We start from the raw sequence: 23,796 nt of genomic DNA, 5'->3' as shown, positions 1-23,796 counted from the left end.
CTCTTTCAATGTTATTTTCTGAATTATTGCTTTTTTGCTTATCTATTTTCAGAACTTAACTTAATACTGTTCTTTTCTTGTGCAAACCACAGCTTGCAAAAGCATTTAATTTTAATGGATACAAACGCAACTTCATATATTGAAACAGGACTTTAAGAGTACACTAAGAAAGTACAATAAAGTACACAATCACAGATAACTTACAACAAGCTCTCATTAAGTGAGATCGTATTAGCAGCAGTAATTGTCAAAAATGTATGTTATTAAATTTTATTTCTCAGGATAAATGTTCTTGTAATGTAATGGCGGCTTCAATAAACATTTTAAATGTTTAATTTTTACCTTAACCCATTAAGGTGGAGTGTACAAACATTAACAGCTTGCAAAAGATGCATTATCCATATCATGCAATGCATGTAAATATAAGTTAATTGCCTGTTTTTTTCTAATACATGACTCAACTTTGTTATATTCTGTAACACATTTTATATTCCACATTCTAAGCATAGCCAGATGCATTTGACAGACTCCTTAAGAAAACACCAGTACTCAAGATAAGATTAAATTGAATTAAGATATAATTTGTATTCTAATGGCGGAAGTGAGAATCAAAATTAACAAGTTGCACCTTCTATTCCTGGCATGGTCTAAATTGGCTGGATATATAGAGTTTCTAGAAATTTCAAACACCCCCCCTATGCAAGAATGATGTATCTGGCATAGAAAATAGCATTTCCTAAAGCATTTAAGTAATAGACAAAGCTAATATAAACTCTGGAACATTATGTAAGCAAAGCAGTAAAATATTAGGGCGCCACTACATATCAGAGAGTCCTAGCTGATATTAAACATATTAAATTTCAAAGGAAATGAAAACCATCTGCCACATTGCTAGGCAATATGTTTGATTTATTTCGAGAAAAATAGTTTGCAAGCATGCAGTGGAAACAGTATTTGAGGGTTCTTTGGTCTGGAATATGTCGAAAACATATGAGACCTCATAAATGTCTTTGGTGCTATAATCATTAAAAAAATATAGACGTCTATTGCTATTATCATAATTATATTATATCAAACAGTGTGAATCTTTTGTCATCAGTTATTTTTTATAATTTCTGATTTTCAACAGTTCATGCCATTTTAAGTTTACAAAAATATTTTTGGTGGAAAGTCTTCTTGATCTATGGACTGTTATTATTGTCATTCAAATTGACATTGCAACACAAATACAAATCATAAACTGTATACTGGTTGTCATTTTAAAACGTAATGTTTCCAAATTATTGTCTTAATCACTATTTCTGATTCCTTCCACATTATGGTTTCAAACAAAATATTGTTGTTGTTTATGTTCAAGATACAGTGGCATTGTTTTAAAGGCTCTTACCAAAAATTGTGAACGTAATTTTGATAAATTTCTCATGTGCTATGAAATATAAATAACAATTACGTGCACATTAAATAAATCTTGATCTTGCATGCATGTTGCATTATAACACTTGGCACAAAAGCTAAGTAAATTATCACCATATCACCTAAAATTTCAGGATGCTTGGAGTGAATTCATATTTATCTTACAATTTTCAAACTAATTTTCTCCCATGAAACTAAAGTCTCTGATTATTCGGTTTTATTCAGGCTATCTATGAAGTTCAGCAAATAAATCTTTGTTAAGATAGGTTTTACAATATCACCCCTGTATATTATAGGAGTCTCAGCTGCTGTAGAAAATCTTATTACTAATGGAAAATGTTTGTATACTTGTTACAAAGTGATGAACTAGATTATTTATATCTGTGTATTGAACAGATTTCCCCTAAATTGCTTTTTTTTTTCTATTTAAGTGTTACTTGCTTACACAAATTAAAATTTATTTTTATTTATTTATTTGAAAGTTTGCATTTATTATTATGCCCCCCTTCGCAGAAGATATGTTGTTTTGCTCATGTTGGTCCATCCATCCGTATATGTACGTCCGTCCTTCCGTATGTCTGTCCACCAGATGGTTTTCCGATGATAACTCAAGAACGCTTAGGCCTAGGATCATGAAACTTCATAGGTACATTGATCATGACTCGCAGATGACCCCTATTGATTTTCAGGTCACTAGGTCAAAGGTCAAGGTCACGGTGACCCGAAATAGTTAAATGGTTTCCGGATGATAACTCGAGAACGCTTAGGCCTAGGATCATGAAACTTCATAGGTACATTGATCATGACTTGCAGATGACCCCTATTGATTTTCAGGTCACTAGGCCAAAGGTCAAGGTCACAGTGACCGGAAATACCGTTAATCCACGAATTTATTACGCACTTTTTTACCTGCCGATTTTTTCTTCAAGTAGGGGGTGCGTATAATATACGAATTTAGAGCCGAACAACTTTTTTCCTGTGCAAATTTTCAACTTAATTGTTGTTATTCGCTCCGCAGCATCCATTTTGAACTACACCATTACATCAAAGGGGTGCAACAGAGCTCGCTCTGTCGTTCACCATTTTAGCCATTTGCGAAAATATTGAGAATTCGGCTCAATAAACATCTTATTTGCATAATGCAAAAATCTAGTAAAATTTCATTGAAAACATCCGCCATTTATATCGGACTTGTTTTCTATATTTGTCTCTTTGTTTTAATGAAAGTGTTTGCAATTCAAACAGTAAACGAAACCCGGTCTATACCCGATTATGAGACATTGCTTGACCTTATTGTTATTGAAGTGCGCATGGTAGCTGGCCAATCCACATTGAGCTGGCTTACACATGAAATGACGTTGTCGAATGAAACATGAGAACGGAAGGAGCTATCGGATAATATTGGGTCATTCATGCGCAGACACTGTATACTTTGAATACACAGTTAATATCGTCATCTGCCTACAAATTAACAACTGGACACTAAGTCGTATAAAGAGATTAGCAAATGAAAAAAAACAACTGACAATTCCCGTAAATAAATATTTCTTAGCTGACCACTATTTTTCTTTCTACCGCATATTTACCATATCTGAAGTAAAGAGTGGTAATTAAATAATTAGTTTTATGATGCTAATAGAGTCTATTACACCCTCTGCCGATTGCCAAATTAAATTGAAAGGTGATAATAATTAATTTGTTTTTTACTCCCAAACTAGCCTTAAAGACAGCAGCGTATTTTAATTAAAGAGATCATGAAAAACACGAGCCATTTAATTGTATTTTAAGTTTAATTAAAGTATCGAGTTTGTAACAATTCGGAAAAGTAATTCATCTGGACAACTATAAAAAAGGGAAGTAACCCTTTTGTCTTCTTATTACTTTATTATTATTATAATTATTATTGTCCTGAATATTGTCAAAGCGAATTAAATGTGAAAACAAAAAAACAGCGTCTCTGCTTCTTTCTTTTGCAATTATGACTGCTTGACCCCGATGTCACCAAGGGGCCCGCGTTTTATCAGTAACAATCAATGGTAATATAAACAATAGACAGAAATATTTATTATGCAACTGTCATGACAACAGCACTATAACACATCCCGATCAATATACAAAAAAAAATGTACCGGGGTTTTAATGTGAAACAGATAGTTGACAACACCAAATTGATTTGCTATTTTCACAGCACAAAAATATATTGACAATTTTTTTCGGAAATGGCCAATTTTGGACACTGATTTTTTTAGTGCGCATTTTACTCGGATTTTCAATTTTTACCGATAAATTTTGACCAAACTCGGGGGGTGCGTATAATACACAAGGGCGTATTATATTCATGGATTAACGGTAGTAAAATGGTTTCCGATCATGGTAACTCAAGAACACTTATGCCTAGGATCATGAAACTTCATAGGTTCATTGAGTATGACTTGCAGATGACCCCAATTGATTTTCAGGTCACTAGATCAAAGGTCAAGGTCACGGTGACCCGAAATAGTAAAATGGTTTTGGGATGGTAACTCAAGAATGCTTATGCCTAGGATCATGAAACTTCATAGGTACATTGATCATGACTCGCAGATGACCCCTATCGATTTTCAGGTCACTATGTCAAAGCTCAAGGTCATGGTGACCAGAAATAGTAAAATGGTTTCTGGATGATAACTCAAGAACGCTTATGCCTAGGATCATGAAACTTCATAGGTAAATTGATCATGACTCGCAGATGACCCCTATTGATTTTCAGGTCACTAGGTCAAAGGTCAAGGTCAGGGTGACTCATACTTAGAAAAATGGTTTCCAGATGATAACTCAAGAACGCCTATGCCTAGGATCATGAAACTTCATAGGTACATTGATCATGACTCGCAGATGACCCCTAATGATTTTCAGGTCGCTAGGTCAAAGGTCAAGGTCACAGTTCCAAAAAACGTATTCACACAATGGCTGATACTACAACTGAAAGTCCATTTGGGGGACATGCATGTTTTTCAAACAGCCCTTGTTTATTTATTTATTCACTCATACTTAACATAAGTTATTGTATGCATTCATGTATCAATCCATCTGTTTATTCATTTCTTTTATTAGTAATTTATCAGCCCATTCCTATTTATCAAAATGGCTCACAAGCCAGGCAATGCAATGCCCTGGGCACCAACAGAAAGGCAAGTGTATCTTCATGCCTGTCAGCCCATCCCAGAAACAAGTGGCTGGTCAGGCACCACCATTATGAAGTAGACAATATGACCACTTTTGCTTGAACCATACCTACTGCTTTTTGCATTTTTGTTTGTCCATGTGAGCTTTTCTAAGATGTTGAAGAAAATTGATAGGCTCAGGATCCCATACTGTCAGGTTATTAACAATCTTTTGTACAACAAATATTTGTTTAGCTTTTAACAATCACCAGTGTCAACATCACAATACAATGAAGTTCTTCCTGACAGTGCAACTTAGCTGTGACGTTGACGTCACATGTCGATGTTTTGCATGTTCAGTCCATATTTAGCAAGCACTATCCGTATAAAAATATGGTGACCTGTTCATATACTCTTGTTAACCTCTTTCGTATTTAACAGATTTTAACTGGTCATATATATATATATATAGAAGGGCAAATTCATGATTTTAACTGGTCAGATATGTATAGATGGCAAATTCATGTAAGATCAAATATATATACCTACAATATATATATTGTTTTTTTGCATTTTTCACATGTAATATACATTACAAAGTCCAGTCTCATGTCATGACTCATTTAACTTATTGAAGGCTATTATGACGGAATTTTTTTAAATAAAATAAACATTGTATCACATGAATATTGGGTAAAACGCGTTCAATACAATCATTCTTTTCTTACAAATGATGATCTCAATTCCTAAGTTCCCCTGTTTCCTTGAGATCTTGAAGGAGCCAGCAACAGTAAGTATCAGACAGCATGTCAAGTGTGTTTGGATCCGATCAAGCTTTCCAGTGTCTGGAACTAGTGCCAGCATTTGTTAAGGATGAATGAGATTCCTGGCAGCTGGTTGACTGCAATGCCAGCCTTCTGAAATTCTCTAATTGTGTAATTAAATAGCTGTTGTTTCATTTAAAGCAAAAGATATATAAATTATTGATCTGGTTGTTGCTCATTGAAGGATCCAGCAAAATGATCATAGAAATCTGGACTGGAAATTCCAGCAATTAAATTGCTGGGCAGCAATATATTGATTTTTTTTATAATTATACAAAATTATATGGACCAATAGTTTGTTGGGCACTTTCCACTGTTTCACTTCAAATTTGTTACATTTGTTTGCTTAAAACAATGATGCATTTTAAATCATTAAGTTAACAATTTTTATCATAAGTCCTGGTAACAATTATACAAAGTCTTGGAAATTATTTAACACACTTGCCAACACCTATATCTGGTATCACAGTAAGTCTACCAAAGGCTCGAGTGCAGACATATAATTCTTCCTTTTACCCCTGGAACGATCTGTGATTGATCAAGTTTTCCAACAGAAGCTTTTTTCACTATTGCACCTGCCAAAATGTGTGCTATCCAAGTCTGTGATTTGCATGCATTACATCAGATTTATATAGCTGAATTCACATAATGACATGTCAAGATAATTATAGAAATATGTTTATGTATGGTCCCTGAGAAAATGTCTAAGGATTGATCAATTTTGTATGCATCAAATGGAAAACAATATAATGATTGTAATGGAAATAGGGCATGTATTTACAATGCCATTAAAATAACCAAAACATAAATGTATACTTAATTTCATAGTGCATGTTTCAATATAATTTTCTTAGATTTCCTTGGCCTTCCTCCACCTTTGTAAATGATAAATTAAGAGTTGAGTGTTTAATTAAGCATTTGCAATAGTTAAAGATACATCCATCTTGTGATGGGGTTCACATGCAAAACTGTGGTTTTAAAGGGGGTGACTCACTGCACTGTTTCTGGGTGAGAGAAAAAACATTCAGTGGAATGTAACCTGACCTGTCAATGTGGAGTGAAAACACTCAGACCTGGTGATAATATTACAGACCAAAAGCATATATTTCAGCAAATGGAATGGGTAGGCCTGCCTCCTTCAGTTAACTTGAGCCTATCAGTTGGTAACTCTATGGCAGTATATTTTAGTTTTGGCGCCACATTAAATTTGCATTTTGACAAGGAATGGATTTTTGAGTTTTTTAACAGCTTATTAACCTTTGTTGATGTTATTGTAGAATTTGTAAATCACTTACTGTTACAGATATGTTTATATAATAACTTTGATAACTTTTTATTATTTTGACCTAAAGAACAATAAGATACAAGTCTTTATAAAACCATGAATACTTAATTTAAGATAAACCTGTATGAAGAAGCAGTAATACATAACTAGGTAGGAGCGTAAATTGATTGTTAATTGCCTGTATGCAAATATGTTAGCAACATGTTTTAGTTAATTGCAATTAATTTATTAATTATGCAGTTTACCTTAAGTAATATGAATCAATAATAGTTCTTGAAAGTATTTTATACCTGAAAATTGTTATTTTATATGTATCAGATATGCTGTCCAGAATTAATGAGTATCACTAAGTTCAGGTTTACGGTAACTGCAGCATGCAGTGGCTACATATGGTGATCACATTTAATTATTATTTTCTCCCATACTAATATGACTTCAAAGACTATAATATTTGCACATATGCTTGTGCCTCAGCCTATATCGCCCACAAGATGGAAGAACGTTGTTACTAACTCGTGGGGGTGTACCCACTTAAATCAGTTGAGAATTATGAATTGGCTTCAAGGAAATTTTTTGTAGAAATGCTATTTAGTTTCAGGGTAATTCCTTACCACCTCAGTGTTTAAAGCCCGGGAAATATAAAACATATGTTATGTGTGCAGGATGCTGGGTCTGAAATAGGCTGATGGGTTCCAATCATTAAAAAGTATTTAACCCTAGGTGGGAATATTTTCCTGGGTGTAACTTATTTTTGAAAGCTTTAGCTGGTAGTTTTTATAGGAATCACTTAAATCTAATATACATGTGTAGAATTATGGTATAAATTTTGATCCCGCGCTGAAGGCAGAGGAATATAATGCTCTATTGGTGCAAAAAGGTACCATGTGCCTTCTTGTTTCAATGTCACTTGGTACCTTTTTGCACCCATGGGGTGATACTATTTGCATTGTTCCTCTGTCACAAACTTTTCAAGGCTATATCTCAGATTCTTTATAAGATTTCAACATAAAACTTCATGGGTGTATAGATATCAATGAGAAGAAGTGCTATGCACTAGGACCATAACCCTTCACTTTCTTAAGTAAGAGTTATTGCCCTTTGTTGTTTCAGTATGATGTAATTTTTTTGGCAAGAGGATGTTAATTCAACAAATTTGCTTGTTAGGTTTAAAAATATTGTTTGTCATTCTCCATATTTATTTAAAGAAATCTTAATAAAAAAGTATAGAATAAAAAAATGTTTCATAATGATTGCAAAGTTGATCCATTTCTTTTCTTTTTGCTGCATGCATGATATTTGATTATGGAAAAAGTGTTGTCTGCTGTAAAAATTATAATATAATGTGTATGTTACAATAATGTAGCATCATACCTTCTTTGGTATTATGAAGAGTATGCAATTAATGAATTCATGCACTTTGCTGTATTTATCTGTAAGCAGTTCATTTACCAACCAAATATATTCCAGATTTCACTTTTAGAAACTTTAATGTCTGTATTTAACCTTAGATTATTGTGTGGCTAAGCACTATGTGCTGTTAAAATTCCAAATTGCTCTGTAGACAGAATATTTTGAATAAACGATAGCTGTCATTAAAAGTCTTTTCAAAAGTAATTTGATAATATGGTAAAGCAATAAGATTTTCTCTAGCCCCCAAGACCAATCCAAGATTTTTGGTGACAAAATGGGCAATGTTTTGTAATTACTAAGCTCCATATATGAATGTGTTTATGGAGTATAATTGATGGTTTTATGTTACAACAGTCTGTGTCTTGATGTAAAATACATTTGACAGGGCTAGTCACTTTGATAATCAAAGTTGAAATGATTTATAAGGCAATTACGGTAAAAATAACATGAATGTACTGTGATGGCTATGAGCTTGAACATTATGCTAATGTACATCAAACCATGAGGCGTGATCATTATGAACAGAAAGGACTGGTTTTAATGTTTAAAATAATACTTTCATTAATGGGCCTTATAAGCATGTAAATGTTCTCAATATAAGAGAACTTGTCTACTAGCTCTATCTTCAAGTAAACATTTTGAGGATTGAAAATGCCCATTTAAAATACTGGTAGTTACTTGACCAAGCTATAAATTGCATATAACTTGTAGTTAAAGACTTGTAAGTAAAGCTAAACCCACACAGCTGCATCTTACCTGAAAAAAGGATGTGTAGTAATATTCTTACAATATCTTACTTGTAGTTGGAGACCTGAAACTCAAGCCATACCCATACAACCACATTGTATATGTATATAAGAGGCTTCAGAGCCAAGCTATAGACATATAACCACATCTTACTTGTAGTTAAAAGTCTTTAGAGACATACTGTAAACCACATGTTACTTGTACCTTTCATATTTATACAGCTGCATCTTACTTGTAGTTTATACTTAAAAGTCAAGCTATAGCCATACACTTTTTAAGTTTGACTCTTAATTGCCTTAGAGTATAGTCTTTCCTTTAGTGTGGAACTTAAGAGTCTATCAATAGCCATAAAGCCTAAACTTTCCTTTATTTTGACTTAAGAGTCAAGCAATAACCATAATGCTGCATCAGTCCTTAAGTTTTACACCTAAAAAGTCATGCAAGATCTTTAAAGCTACACATTTCCTTTAGTTTGAGACTTAATCAGCAAACAATGTCCGTGAAGCTACATCTTTCTTTAAGATAGAGACTAATGTGTCCAGCAATCATATTAAGGAAAGATGTAGCTTCATGGACATTATGTCCATGAAGCTATATCTTTCCTTTAGATATAGATTTAAGAGTCAAGCAATGTCAATGAAGCCACATCTTTCCTTTAGATATAGACTTACGGGGCGAGCATTATCACAGAAGCTACATCTTTCCTTTAGGTAGTGACTTAAGAGGCAAGCAATGTCCATGAAGCCACATCTTTCCTTTAGATATAGACTTAAGAGGCAAGCAATGCCCACGAAGCTTCATCTTTCCTTTAGATAAAGACTTAAGAGGCAAACAATGTCCATGATATCACATCTTTCCTTTAGATACAGACTTAAGAGGCAAGCAATATCCATGAAGGGACATCTTCCCTTAAGATACAGACTAAAGAGGCAAGCAATATCCATGAAGCCACATCTTTCTTTTAGATAAAGACTTAGAAGGCAAGCAATGTCCATGATGTCACATCTTTCCTTTAGATGGAGATTTAAGAGGCAAGCAATGTCCATGAAGCCACATCTTTCCTTTAGATAGAGACAAAAGAGGCTAGCAATGTCCATAAAGCTACATCTTTCCTTTATATAGAGACTTTGGAGGCAAGCAATGTCCATGAAGAGACATTTTTCCTTTAGATAGTGACTTAAGAGACAAGCAATGGCCATAAAGCTACATCGTTCCTTTACATGGAGAATTAAGAGGCAAGCAATGTCCATACAGCTACATCGTTTCTTTACATGGAGAATTAAGAGGCAAGCAATGTCCATAAAGCTACATCTTTCCTTTAGGTGGAGAATTATGAGGCAAGCAATATCCATGAAGCCACATCTTTCCTTTAGATGGAGAATTAGAGGCAAGCAATTTCCATGAAGACACATCTTTCCTTTAGATGGAGAATTAGAGGCAAGCAATTTCAATGAAGACACATCTTTTCCTTTAGATGGAGATTTAAGAGTCAAACAATATCATTGAAGACAATCTGTTTTTTAGATAGAGACTTATGGGGAAAGCAATTTCCATGAAGACATATCTTTCCTTTAGATGGAGATTTAAGAGTCAAAAAATTTGATTGAAGCCAATCTTTCCTTTAGATAGTGACTGAAGAGTCAAGAAATATCCATAAACCACATCTTTCCTTTAGAAAGAGACTTACAGGGAAAGCAATGGCCATATAGCCACATTTTTCTGTTACTTTGAGAATTCATAGTCTAGCAATAGCCTAAAGACCCATTTAGCTTGTAGTTAGAGACTTTATGTGACGTTTAAGCTGAGACTTAAGTGTGAAGTTATAGCCATATAGCCAAATCTTAATTGTTGTTGAATAATTAAGAGTCTGACACTTTAACCATACAAGCATCTCTTACCGGTTGTTTGAGACTCAAGAGTCAAGCTTAAGTCATACAGCTGCACATTACTTGTTATACCCCCATTACTGGTAATGGGGGCTATATAGGAGTCACTAAGTTGTCGGTCTGTCTGTCGGTCTGTCCCGAAATTTCATCCGATCTTCACCAAACTTGGTCACAAGTTGTATCTAGATGATGTCTAGGTCAAGTTTGAATATGGGTCATGCCAGGTCATAAACTAGGTCACGGGGTCACTTAGTGTGTTTTAAACCGAAAGTTTGTCCGGACCATAACTGTGTCATTTGTCGTTAGATTTTAAAATGACTTGGTACATTTGTTCACCATCATGGGACGGTGTGTCGTGTGAAAAAAGTATGTTGATATCTCCAATGTCAAGGTCACACTTGGAGTTTGAAGGTCAAATGCTTGTCCAGGCCATAACTTTGTAATTTATGGTGAGATTTTGAAATCATTTGTAAAATTTGTTAACCATCATTGGACAGTGTGTCTCGCAAAAGAATTACGTCAATATCTCCAAGGTCAAGGTCACACTTTGAGTTCAAAGATCATAAATGAGCTTGTCCGGGCCATAACTATGTCATTCATTGTAAGATTTTAAAATCATTTGGCACATTTGTTCACCATCATTAGACAGTGTGTTGCGCGAAAGAATTACGTCGATATCTTCAAGGTCAAGGTCACACTTAAAGTTCAAAGGTCAAAAATGGCCATAAATGAGATTGTCCAGGGCATAACTATGCTGTTAATTGTGAGAATTAAAAATCATTTGGCGCATTTGTTCACCATCATTCGGACAGTGTGACGCGCGAAAGAATTGCGTCAATATCTCCAAGGTCAAGGTCACACTTTGAGTTCAAAGGTCAAAAATGGCCATAAATGAATTTGTCCGGGCCATACCTATTTTTTTCCATTGTGAGATTTGAAAATCATTTGGCACATGTGTTCACCATCATTGGACGGTGTGTGCGAAAGAATTACGTCAATATCTCCAAGGTCAAGGTCACTTTTTTAGTTCAAAGGGCAAAAATGGCCATAAATGAGCTTGTCCGGGCCATAACTATGTCGTTTATTGTGAGATTTTAAAATCATTTGGCACATTTGTTCACCATCATTAGACGGTGTGTTGCGCGAAAGACATACTGTCAATATCTTCAAGGTCAAACTTAAAGTTTAAAGGTCAAAAATGGCCATGAATGAGCTTGTCCGGGTCATAACTTAGCTGTTCATTGTGAGAATTAAAAATCATTTGGCACCATCATTGGACAGTGTGTCGCGCGAAAGAATTGCGTCGATATCTCCAAGGTCAAGGTCACACTTTGAGTTCAAATGTCAAAGATGGCCATAAATGAATTTAATGTCCAGGCCATACCTATTTTTTTTTTCATTGTGAGATTTGAAAATCATTTGGCACATGTGTTCACCATCATTGGACGGTGTGTCGCGCGAAAGAATTTAATTCAAAATCTCCACGGTCAAGATCACTTTTTGAGTTCAAATGTCAAAAATGGCCATAAATGAGCTTGTCCGGGCCATAACTATGTCGTTTATTGTGAGATTTTAAAATAAATGAGCTTGTCCGGGCCATAACTATGTCGTTTATTGTGAGATTTTAAGGTCAAGTTCACACTTTGAGTTCAAAGGTCAAAAATGGCCATAAATGAATTTGTCTGGGCCATACCTATTTTTTTTCATTGTGAGATTTGAAAATCATTTGGCACATTGTGTTCACCATCATTGGACGGTGTGTCGCGCTAAAGAATTACGTTGATATCTCCAAGGTCACGGTCACACTTTGAGTTCAAAGGTCAAAAATGGCAATAAATGATCTTGTCTGGACCATAACTATGTCATTCATTGTGAGATTTTAAAATGATACTGTACATTAATTTGTTCACAGTCATAGGATGGCGTGTCGTGTGGAAGAATTCAAGAGTTCAAAGGTCAAAATGGCTATAAATGATAATGGCTTAATAATTCTTATAAATTGCCATAAATTAGATTCTCTTGTTTTGTGAAGTCAGCATGCAAAATAGTCTGTGTCAATGCGGCACGTGGGGGTATACGTCACGTCTGTGACAAAGCTCTAGTTTTTTGAAGGTTTTGATTCATGCTATAGCCATACAAACTCTTCTAACTTCTAGTGAGAGATTTGAGAGTCAATCATTAGCCAAACAGCCAAATCTTACTTGTAGTTAGATGTTTTGGATTCCTGATATAACCATACAACTGCATGATAATTGTAGTGTTGCATTGATTCATGCTTGAGCCATGCTTCCAGTTAAGCTACAGTCAAACAACATTTTATTTGTATTTATATTCTTTAGAGCCATACTATAATAATTGTAGCATGATTTTTAAGACTCATGTTTTAGCCAAACTATTGCATCTAACTTGATTTTAGAGAATTTTAAGTCAAGTTATAGCCAAACAATCAAAATTTTACTGGTAATTTTGTTACTTTCAAGTTAAGCTATAGCCATACAATTACATCTTGCTTGTAGTTTTGTGAGTTGAGAGTTAACCTATAGCCATACAATTATATCTCGCTTGTAGTTTTGTGAGTTGAAAGTTAAGCTATAACCATACAATTACATCTTGCTTGTAGTTTTGTGAGTTGAGAGTTAAACTATAGCCATACAATTACATTTTGCTTGTAGTTTTGTGAGTTGAAAGTAAAGCTATAGCCATACAATAACATCTTGCTTGTAGTTTTGTGAGTTGAAAGTTAAGCTATAGCCATACAATTACATCTTACTTGTAGTTTTGTGAGTTGAGAGTTAAGCTATAGCCATACAATTACATCTTGCTTGTAGTTTTGTGAGTTGAAAGTTAAGCTATAGCCATACAATAACATCTTACATGTAGTTTTGTGAGTTGATAGTTAAGCTTAAGCCATACAATTACATCTTGCTTGTAGTTTTTTTCTTGAAAGTTAAGCTTTAGCCATACAATTACATATTACTTGTAGTTTTGTGAGTTAAGAGTTTAGCTATAGCCATACAATTTCATCTTGCTTGTTGTTATGTGAGTTGAGAGTTAAGCTATAGCCATACAATAACATCTTGCTTGTAGTTTTGTGACATGAGAGTTGAGCTATCCGCATTAAATTACATCTTACTTGTAGTTAAGGACTTGAGAGCTTTGGTATAACTATGCCCGCACAAAATCATAGTAGTTGAAAATCAAGCTATAGGCATATTACCACATTAAGCATATTATTATAGGCTTGGGAGTCAAGCTGTGGGCTGCAGAGTCAACAATTACATCTAGCTGGTAGTATTGATAATTTAGACTTACCCGGTAAGCTATAGCCATACCATCACATATTACTTGTAGTAAGAGAGTAAAGAGTCCTGCTGTAGCCATACAATTAAATCTTACATGTAGTTAAGGGTTTTAGAGTCACATTATAGCCACACAATTGCATCTTACTTGTAGTCGAGGATTTGAGAGTCATGATGTTGCCAAACCACCATGTAATCATTTTAGTCAGAGACTTTAGAGTTGAGCTATAGCCATACAATCACACACTAACGTAATTACTCCATGTTTTCGGACACTTAAAAATAATAAATTTTTTTCGTGTCCGAAAACATAGAAACGAAAAATATTCACAAAATGCAGGTGTCCGAAAACTAAGAGTCGACAATTGAAGTGTCCGAAAATAGCGTCAATTGTATCAATGACTACCGGTAATAGCATGCGCTTGTAAAATACCATGTTGTATAGTATAAATTACAGTTATATATATTTGCACTGCATTTTAAATAATTTTAAATGCTTAATTTATTTGACAGAAAGTTACTACAAGGTTGTACTTTGACCAACGAGTTCAAAGATGAGAATGTGACGTATCGATACTCACTAGTATGAACCTGTAATTAACGCAAAAAAAGCAAACTATGAATTCTTTGTTTGTTCATATCAGATAGTTGTTTCTAACACCTTCCATTATTCGTAAAACTTGCAATAGGGTGCATCACACTTTGAAGCGTTTAGTATTTTACTTAGAAGAGGTAAGACCATTGCGGTAGATAATTGAACTGTTAATTGGTACTGCCCCTGGTAAGTGTCATAACGCTTATGCTATCGGGCGAAACCATTGTTTAATACCGGTTTACAATGTTATTTACCCTATAACGCAATGTAATGGTCCGTTGCCCTCAGGCATGCACCTTCCATGTTTTATGATGTTAATCTGGTTGTAAAAACCCATGATCGAAGTGTCATTAGATATCGAAGACAGGACCGAAATTTGGTAAAATAGCGCTGTAAAATATTCTGTCCAAAAACTTAGAGACATAAATAATGGACGAAAAATCGTGTGTCCGAAAATAAAGAGTCATGAAAAATAATTATTTTTGCTTAAAAAGGGGGTGTCTGAAAACTAATAGTGCCCGAAAACATAGAGTCATTACAGTACTTGTAGTAAGAGTTGAATTATGATGTAGCCATGCAATCATGTCTTACTTGTTTTTAGGGATTGGAGAGTAATGTTTAAGCCATACAATCTTATCTTACTGTAGTCAGGGATTTTAGAGTAATGTTTTAGCCACACAATCACAATTACCTTACTTGTAGTCAGGGATTTGAGAGTAATGTTTTAGCCATACAATCACATCCTTACTTGTAGTAAAGGATTTGAGAGTCATGTTATAGACATATGCTAACATCATAATTGTAGTCAGGGATTTGAGATTCTTGTTATTGTAAAACAAAGGAATTCTTACTTGTAGTAATTTGTGAGAGGGTTAACCTTTAGTAAAATATCTTAATCACACTAGACATTAAAGATAAAGTTCACACTGGCCTAGCTGATATGGTGTCAGCTTAGCGCCCAGGCGGTCACCTGTCTGCATGTACCCAATGTGGGAACTTTCTTTAGATCTCTTCACCAAGTACCGGTTCTACCCAGAAAACTGACTCATTATCTAAGGGACATGAAAGTCAAGCTATAACAATAGAATATTTTTTCGAGAATCATTTTGAAGATTAATAGTCATGGTGAAGGCAAGTACTCACACATTGTATACATCGTCAGACTAGCATGCTGGAGACTAAGTGGGGTTCTAAATGTTGAACCCTGAAGTAATTAGAGCAAAGTGCATTTAAGGACATTCATGAACATACATTAACTTAACTATTATATAAAAATCGCCATGGTTTGCAGTCACATGACCAAAGGATACCAGAGAGAAATTGCCTCGCATAGACTGGTTGAGTGTCATGGGAAACATTGCAAAACATCAAGATAGCATTTTGATGGGTGTGCAGGTGAATATGATAAGACATTTACTAATGATCCTGAGTACCCATCCAGACATTCAAGATAATTGTTGTACTGCATGGTTTTTTGCAAACACTTGCCCCAAATGAATGAGTAATGTTGCATTTCGTTTTTATTTCCTTTTCACATTAAGTTTTTAGGACTTGTAAAGTATCTGTCTTTCTGAGGTGGCAAAGATTATTTTGAAGTGCAGTTAGTGAATAAAATATTATTAGTAATTAAAATGAGAATCTGGTAGGATTAATAGGTTTAACAACCCTAGCAAAAGTTCTAAAGTAAACCGCAAAATCTTAAATGAATAATCTAAAATGTTAGTATATTTTCATAATGACTTCAATTTAGTTATCACACAACAGGTGAAGATATTAAAACATGCTTCATATTGCTAAATCAAAATGCCTGAGTTGTTTGATGTGAACATTAATGAGACTGAGAGAGTCATCTTTGGCAGGCCCGAAGGTATGGAACTGTGTGCCAGCAGATCACCCATATCTCTGGTAGCTATTAATATTATACCATATTATGAGCATGATGTGAAACGTCATCAGATGATCGAGTATTATATATAGTATGTATTTTTTTCCTTAGGCTTAAAATCTACCTTTCTTATCCAGTGAGGATAATATAGTTATCTCCACAATTTTTTTAAAAGTCATCAGATATGATCCGTAATGGTAGGCACAAAGAACAGCACTCTGTTTTATGTATCTATCGTGGTTTCATTCAAATGATAATAGCTGATACCAAGTATGTGATTTTGAAACGATTTTAAATGGCTCAGCTTGGTTTGAACCCCAAATTATTAAGATTTCCAAAATCTTCAAATTCTGGAGTCCGTTGTTATGTCCCCCTTTGAAGAAGGCAACATATAGCAGTCACTCTGTCTGTTCGTGTGTGCAATATTCATGTCTTAGCCATAACTTTTGACATATATTGATGTATTTTAAAATAACTTGTCTCAAAATTAATGTGAACCATCATTAGACGGTTTGTCACATGCTACTCCGTTTTCCCTATCTCAAAAGTCAAGGTCATACTTAAACGGGCCTTTTTCACATTTTGGTTAATTGACAAAATTAAAAAAGCTGTTTCAGATTTGCAAGTTTTCGTTGTAGTTATAATATTTGTGAGGAAACAGTAATACTGAACATTTACCATGCTTAAAAATATTGAATATATCCATCTTTTGACGATTTAAAAACCAGAAAATCATAAAAAAGTGTTGCAAAGCGAAACGATTGAATAATTTGGAGAGTTCTGTTGTTGTCGTTATATATTTTGTGAAACTACCAGGATTGCTTATATAAAGAATGAACAACATCCTTTATTGTATCAGCACAGATGGCCGAGTTAATTTTATCTGAGTCTATTTTAATGGGAAATAATGTTTATATGACTTTTAATAATGGCATGTATGTATTATGAATATGATTTATTTGTATATGCTCATAATTTTTTTATTCTCTATAACGTATTATTCACATTTAAATTAAATATACTTTACATTACTGATAGCACAGAAACATATTGAAAATGTCTAAAACCACACAAACTTGATTTTGAACAATTTAGATATGATCTTAAAGATGATTAAAAAAGCTAATGCCCATGTGGTAAGAACTTGGTTTTCTCTCAATTCATGTGAAACATTTTAATGGCTATTAAGATAGAATTCCACTTGTACCCCAAACAGTGTTATTGTCAATAAATATGCTGCTTTCTTTAGATTTTGGATGGGTATTTCCTGAGCAGTCTCACTTGAACAAGCAATATGAGTCACCTCGTGGCCTATTGAAACTGGGAATGAAAATTGAAACTGGCAAAAGTTTGAGGTCCTCATTTTATTGCAGAGTTTTGTCTCCATGACACAAGCATCAAAAGGACCAATAAATATTTAACCTATCATAATTATGATTCTTCAAATGAAAACATTGATGGCCTCTTATTTAGGTTCATTTTACTGTTTTATTTTAAGGGGCTGATAAATAGCATCAGTCCCTGAACTAGCCAGCACAGTCATGCCCAAGATTCCTAAGCTCTAGTAGTTTGAGTAATATAAGGATGAATTTTGTTTTCGAGGGGGGGGGGGGGGGGGGCTAGGACATTCAAACTTCCATAGTTTGGGTAGGGTTTTTTTTTAGACAAAACATTTGTATTAATTGTGATGCAAAACTTTGGTTTTAATAATTTTATCCATTGGCTTAGTTTCTGAAAGGTTTTTCTCATCTTAATTATGTATGTTTTATCTCTTGGACTAGATTATTAGAAAAGTTAGGAAACCTATTTGTTTCTGCATGGGGTCCATCTTTCTGCTCAAATCCCGAAACGTTTTGTTGCTGGTAAAAAACTGTTTCCTCAGAGGCATTTTAATTGACCTAATTGAGATTTTTAATCATGTTTCCCCTTGTCAAGAGCTGCAGAGCAAATATTTGTCAACGAAATAACATGGTTTGAAGGGTATCAAAATGAACGAAAGGGGAGTTGGAGCCTTCGGGCACGTTGACGCAAAATCAATGACAGAAAAGGAAGTGGGGGCTTAAACGGTGCAAATTAACCTCACGTGAAACACTTTTGGGAGTCTGTGAATTCCATACAAATCTTCGATTGTCGTCCATTATTCGTTGATTTTCTCATTTCTCTCCTTGCAGGTTTGAATAGCGTTTCAATGGAAAACGTTGTTGAAATTGCATGAAGGGGGTATTCAGAAGTAAAGTAGAGCGCAGGGATAATGTGTAGCTGTTAGGACGTTTATGCAATTTAAACACTTGTGGAGATTCTAAACCTGCAGTTTTTCTATCCTGGTGGCGGCTCAAATTTCTATTGTGACAAAAAATGAAGTGGTTTTCAGCAGTTATACATACTGAATACAAAATTATGTGCTCTAGTTTTCACTTGACAGCTTGGGAACTTAAATTAATGAAAGAATGTTCTATCATTATGTTATTAGCCCTTATTGCCTTCTTGAAGATATTTAGTGTAATTTATTTTAATTATTATCTGTGAGAATAAGATTTGACTGCGTTTAAAGAAACCAAAATCCTGGTGGTCATAATAATGAGCAGTGTATGCAGCTCAAATGTTTAGATGATTGAATTTCCTTTAAAAAAATACTAAATTTCAATATGAGTGTTTGATGAGTTCTTGTGTACACACATGTGACAATGTCATTAATTTTAGAAATGCTTGTAAGTTTTCTCTTAGGAGTCTAGAGAATATGATCTAGTATAATTATTCAAAATAGTATGCCCATCAACAACAATTAATCTTTCTGAAAATGGAAATAAAATACATATTATTTTTTCAGATGCGGAATCTGTATAAATATTATATGCAGGTATATGAAAACTTAAATAAATTCTTTGGATGTGTACGTTTGCAGATGTGAGGCCGTGATGTCAGATAGATGACGATGTCATCACAGGAGGAGGGGTATCGTGGCCGACACCAGCGTGACCGCCATGTGACCTCACAAGAACACGAGCATCGCCTCTCTGCCAAGACGACTAGCGACACTGACAAACCCGCCACTGTCAAGCACAAGAAACATGGTAAATATATGTACAGCGCTCTTAGAAAAAGTTCATGAAAATAAATGAAGTTAAAAAAAAAAAGTTTATGTCAACAGAATTATTATGCCCCCCTTCGAAGAAGAGGGGGTATATTGCTTTGCACATGTCGGTCGGTCTGTCGGTCCGTCCACCAGGTGGTTTCCGGATGATAACTCAAGAACGCTTAGGCCTAGGATCATGAAACTTCATAGGTACATTGATCATGACTAGCAGATGACCCCTATTGATTTTCAGGCCATTAGGTCAAAGGTCAAGGTCACGGTGACCCGAAATAGTAAAATGGTTTCCAGATAATAACTCAAGAACGCTTATGCCTAGGATCATGACACTTCATAGTTACATTGATCATGACTCGCAGATGACCCCTATTGATTTTCAGGTCACTAGGTCAAAGGTCAAGGTCACAGTGACCCGAAATAGTAAAATGGTTTCCGGATGATAACTCAAGAATGCTTATGCCTAGGATCATGAAACTTGATAGGTAGATTGATCATGACTCGCAGTTGACCCCTATTGATTTTCAGGTCACTATATCAAAGGTCAAGGTCATGGTGACCTGAAATAGTAAAATGGTTTCCGGATGATAACTCAAGAACGCTAATGGCTACGATCATGATACTTCATAGGTACATTGCTCATGACTGGCTGATGACCCCTATTGATTTTGAGGTCACTAGGTCAAAGGTCAATGTCATGGTGACCCGAAATAGTAAAATGGTTTCCGGATGATAACTCAAGAACGCTTATGCCTAGAATCATGACACTTCATAGGTACATTGATCATGACTCGCAGATGACCCCTATCGATTTTGAGGTCACTAGGTCATAGGTCAAGTTCACGGTGTCCGGAAATAGTAAAATGGTTTCTGGATTATAACTGAAGAACGCTTATTCCTAGGATCATGAAACTTGATAGGTAGATTGATCATGACTCGCAGATGACCCCTATTGATTGTCAGGTCACTAGGTCAAAGGTCAAGGTCACGGTGACCCGAAATAGTAAAATGGTTCCGGATGATAACTCAAGAACGCTTATGCCTAGGATCATGAAACTTGATAGGTAGATTGATCATGACTCGCAGTTGACCCCTATTGATTTTCAGGTCACTATATCAAAGGTCAAGGTCACAGTGACCTGAAATAGTAAAATGGTTTCCGGATGATAACTCAAGAACGCTAATGGCTAGGATCATGAAACTTCATAGGTACATTGATCATGACTGGCAGATGACTCCTATTGATTTTCAGGTCACTAGGTCAAAGGTCATGGTCACAGTGACAAAAAACATATTCACACAATGGCTGTCACTACAATGTGGAGCCCATATGGGGGGCATGCATGTTTTTAATTTTGATTTTTTCGTTTTTATCTCACCTCAGCACAACATGCTCATGGTGAGCTTTTGTGATCGCCTTTTGTCCGTCGTGCGTTGTGCGGTGCCAACATTTGCCTTGTTAACTCTCTAGAGGTCACATTAATTGTCCAATCTTCATGAAATTTGATCAGAGGATTGGTCTCAATGATATGTATGGCTATACATGTATATGGCTATAGTCAACATCTTGTTAACACTCTTGAGGCCACATATATAGTCCAATCTTTATGAAACTTGGTCAGAAGATTCATCCCAATAATATCTTGGACAAGTTCGAAAATGATGCCGGTTGGTTGAAAAAAATGGCCGCCAGGGGGCGGGGCATTTTTCCTTTTATGGCTTTAGTAAAATCTTGTTAACACTCTAGAGGCCTCATTTATTTTCCGATCTTCATGAAACTTGGTCAAAAGATTTGTCCCAATCATATCTTGGATGAGTTCGAAAATGGTAGCCTTTGCTTGAAAAACATGGCTGCCTAGGGGCGGGGCATTTTTCCTTATATGGCTTTATATGGCTATAGTAAAATCTTGTTAACACTCTAGAGGCCACATTAATAGTCCGATCTTCAATGAAACTCGGTCAGAAGATTCATCCCAATAATATCATGGACAAGTTCAAAAATGATGACAGTTGGTTGGATGAGTTCGAAAATGGTTTTGGTTGCTTTAAAAACATGGCCACCAGTGGCGGGGCATTTTTCCTTATATGGCTATGTATGGCTATAGTAAAACATTGTTAACACTCTAGAGGCCACAGTTATTGTCCAATCTTCATGAAATGGTCAGAAGATTGTCTCAATCATATCTTGGATGAATTTGAAAATAATTATGTTTGCTTGAAAACATGGCTTCCAAGGGGCGGGCATTTTTCCTTATATGGTGTCCTATCTTCATGAAACTTGGTCAGAAGATTCATCCCGATAATATCTTGGATGAGTTAAAAAATAATGCCGGTTGGTTGAAAAACATGGCTGCCAGGGGGCAGGGGCATTTTTCCTTATATGGCTATAGTAAAACCTTGTTAACACTCTAGAGGCCACATTTATTTTACATAAAACTTGGTCAGAAGATTTGTCCCAATCATATCTTGTTATCTCAGTTGAGCGACTTTGGGCCTTTCAGACCCTCTTGTTTATGAAATTGAATTTAAGACATGGTGAAAATGATATTTTGCAGATAATGATATAACAAAACTTATTTTAATACAGATGTAAACTATTAAACCACAAAAGAATTGTTAGGGTTGAATGTATCTACATACCGGGTAATGCAATTTGCATATTACAAAATGGTCACCGTCCCATTGGTTTTCAGAAATGTTTGATGCAGGTATTACACACTGTTTGTTGTGTTTTTTCCTGCATACTTAAAAATTTACAAGGACTCAGAACTTAGGTATTGACAATTTTAATAAATTGTAAATTCGGTCAAAATCTATGTGTTAAAATTGTATTAGAAATCGGCATTTAAAACTTAATGTCTGACATGCACAAACCAAAACCAATTACCATATCTAACGTGAACAATATATCTAAAAAGACAAAGACTGCTGACTGAAATACCAAGTTTTTATCAGTCATCATGCTTATAAAATGATATGACGATTTTTGTCAGATGCCTTTTGTTTGAAACCGTTTACCTATGATATCTGTGCACTGGCATGGACATAGTCAGAAAACAGGTCACACCCGAGCTGCGAAAACTAGACCGGAGATCAAGTCTGCATGTAACTACGCATTGAAACCATTATGTGCAATGTGATTGAACCATTATCATGCCCTCCTGCTTCATTGAACACAAATATTTTGGGAGGTATTAAGTCGTTGCAGGTCTGTTTTCAGACAAATTAAAGCTATCAAACTATTAGTGGCCTTTAAATAGATCTCTGATTAAGTGGGAAAACAGATTGGGAAATTGGAATATATTTTTAGCTCCCCTGAGCTGAACGGGCTAAAGGTGGGCTTTCGTAACTGCCTTTTCTCCGTCATGCCTGTCATTTGTGAACATTAGAAATGTAAACAATCTTTAGACAACATGTATTGCCCAAGCTCATAATTATGTACTTATGCCATCCCCCCAAGGTAGAAATTTGGTAATGTTGGATCAAAAACTAGGTCACTAGGTAGGTCAAATCTCATGAACACTCTAGAAGTCATCTGTTCTGTCCAATTATCATTAAACTTGATCCAAATACTGTTCTCAGTAGTATTTCAGTGAGTATGAAAGTTAATCATTTGGTGTCAAAAACCAGGTCAAATTTAAAAAAAGGTTGTTAACTCTCTATAGGCCACACCTATTAACCAGTCTTCAAGAAATGTGGTCAAAACATATATCACAGTGACATCTCGACCCTTTTTGAAACTAGGTTATGTGGGTTGGGGTCAAATACTATGTCTCTATGTAAATTGTAGAAGAAAGCTTGTAAACCCAAGAGGCCATATTAAGAACTTAATCTTTATGAATTTTATTCAGATCATTGATGATATCTAGGCCCAGTTTGAAACAGGGTCATTGCTGCTTAAAAACTAGGTAGTTAGATGAAATAAAAAAACAAAAAAACAATCTAAAAACATATGGACAGTTTGGTCAGGAGCCAACCTGTCCTCTCATTAGACCACAAAATCCTGCTTGACTTTCTAGGGGACAGCATTAATCCTGAACTAACTGCATGAATGTGCAGGCTGAGTTTTGTAGCGAAATATGAGTAAACATACCAAAGTAATTTCAGGTGTTTAGTTTAAATTGGCTCAATCTAATGATTTTCCTGCTGTTCAATGTGTTCTTTGCCTTTTTTTCTATTAATGAAAATATTCATTTAAACGTAATTGCTTTAACACAACAA

General features: G+C 35.0%; 1 protein-coding gene across 1 annotated transcript in view; it reads left to right on the top strand.

The window, feature by feature from the left end:
* The window catches only part of LOC127853473 (zinc finger protein GLI4-like), a 111,763-nt gene that overhangs the window by 4,083 nt on the left and 83,884 nt on the right, over positions 1–23,796 (top strand). Inside the window, exon 2 of the mRNA XM_052388021.1 lies at positions 19,390–19,558. Within this exon, the coding sequence (XP_052243981.1) occupies positions 19,414–19,558 (145 nt within the window). The 5' untranslated portion in view covers positions 19,390–19,413. The remainder of the gene's footprint in view (positions 1–19,389; positions 19,559–23,796) is intronic.

This window comes from Dreissena polymorpha, chromosome 12, assembly GCF_020536995.1.
Source record: "Dreissena polymorpha isolate Duluth1 chromosome 12, UMN_Dpol_1.0, whole genome shotgun sequence".
Lineage (NCBI taxonomy): Eukaryota > Metazoa > Mollusca > Bivalvia > Myida > Dreissenidae > Dreissena > Dreissena polymorpha.
Note: the sequence above shows the minus strand (reverse complement) of the source record. Positions and strands in the feature narration are given on the sequence as shown.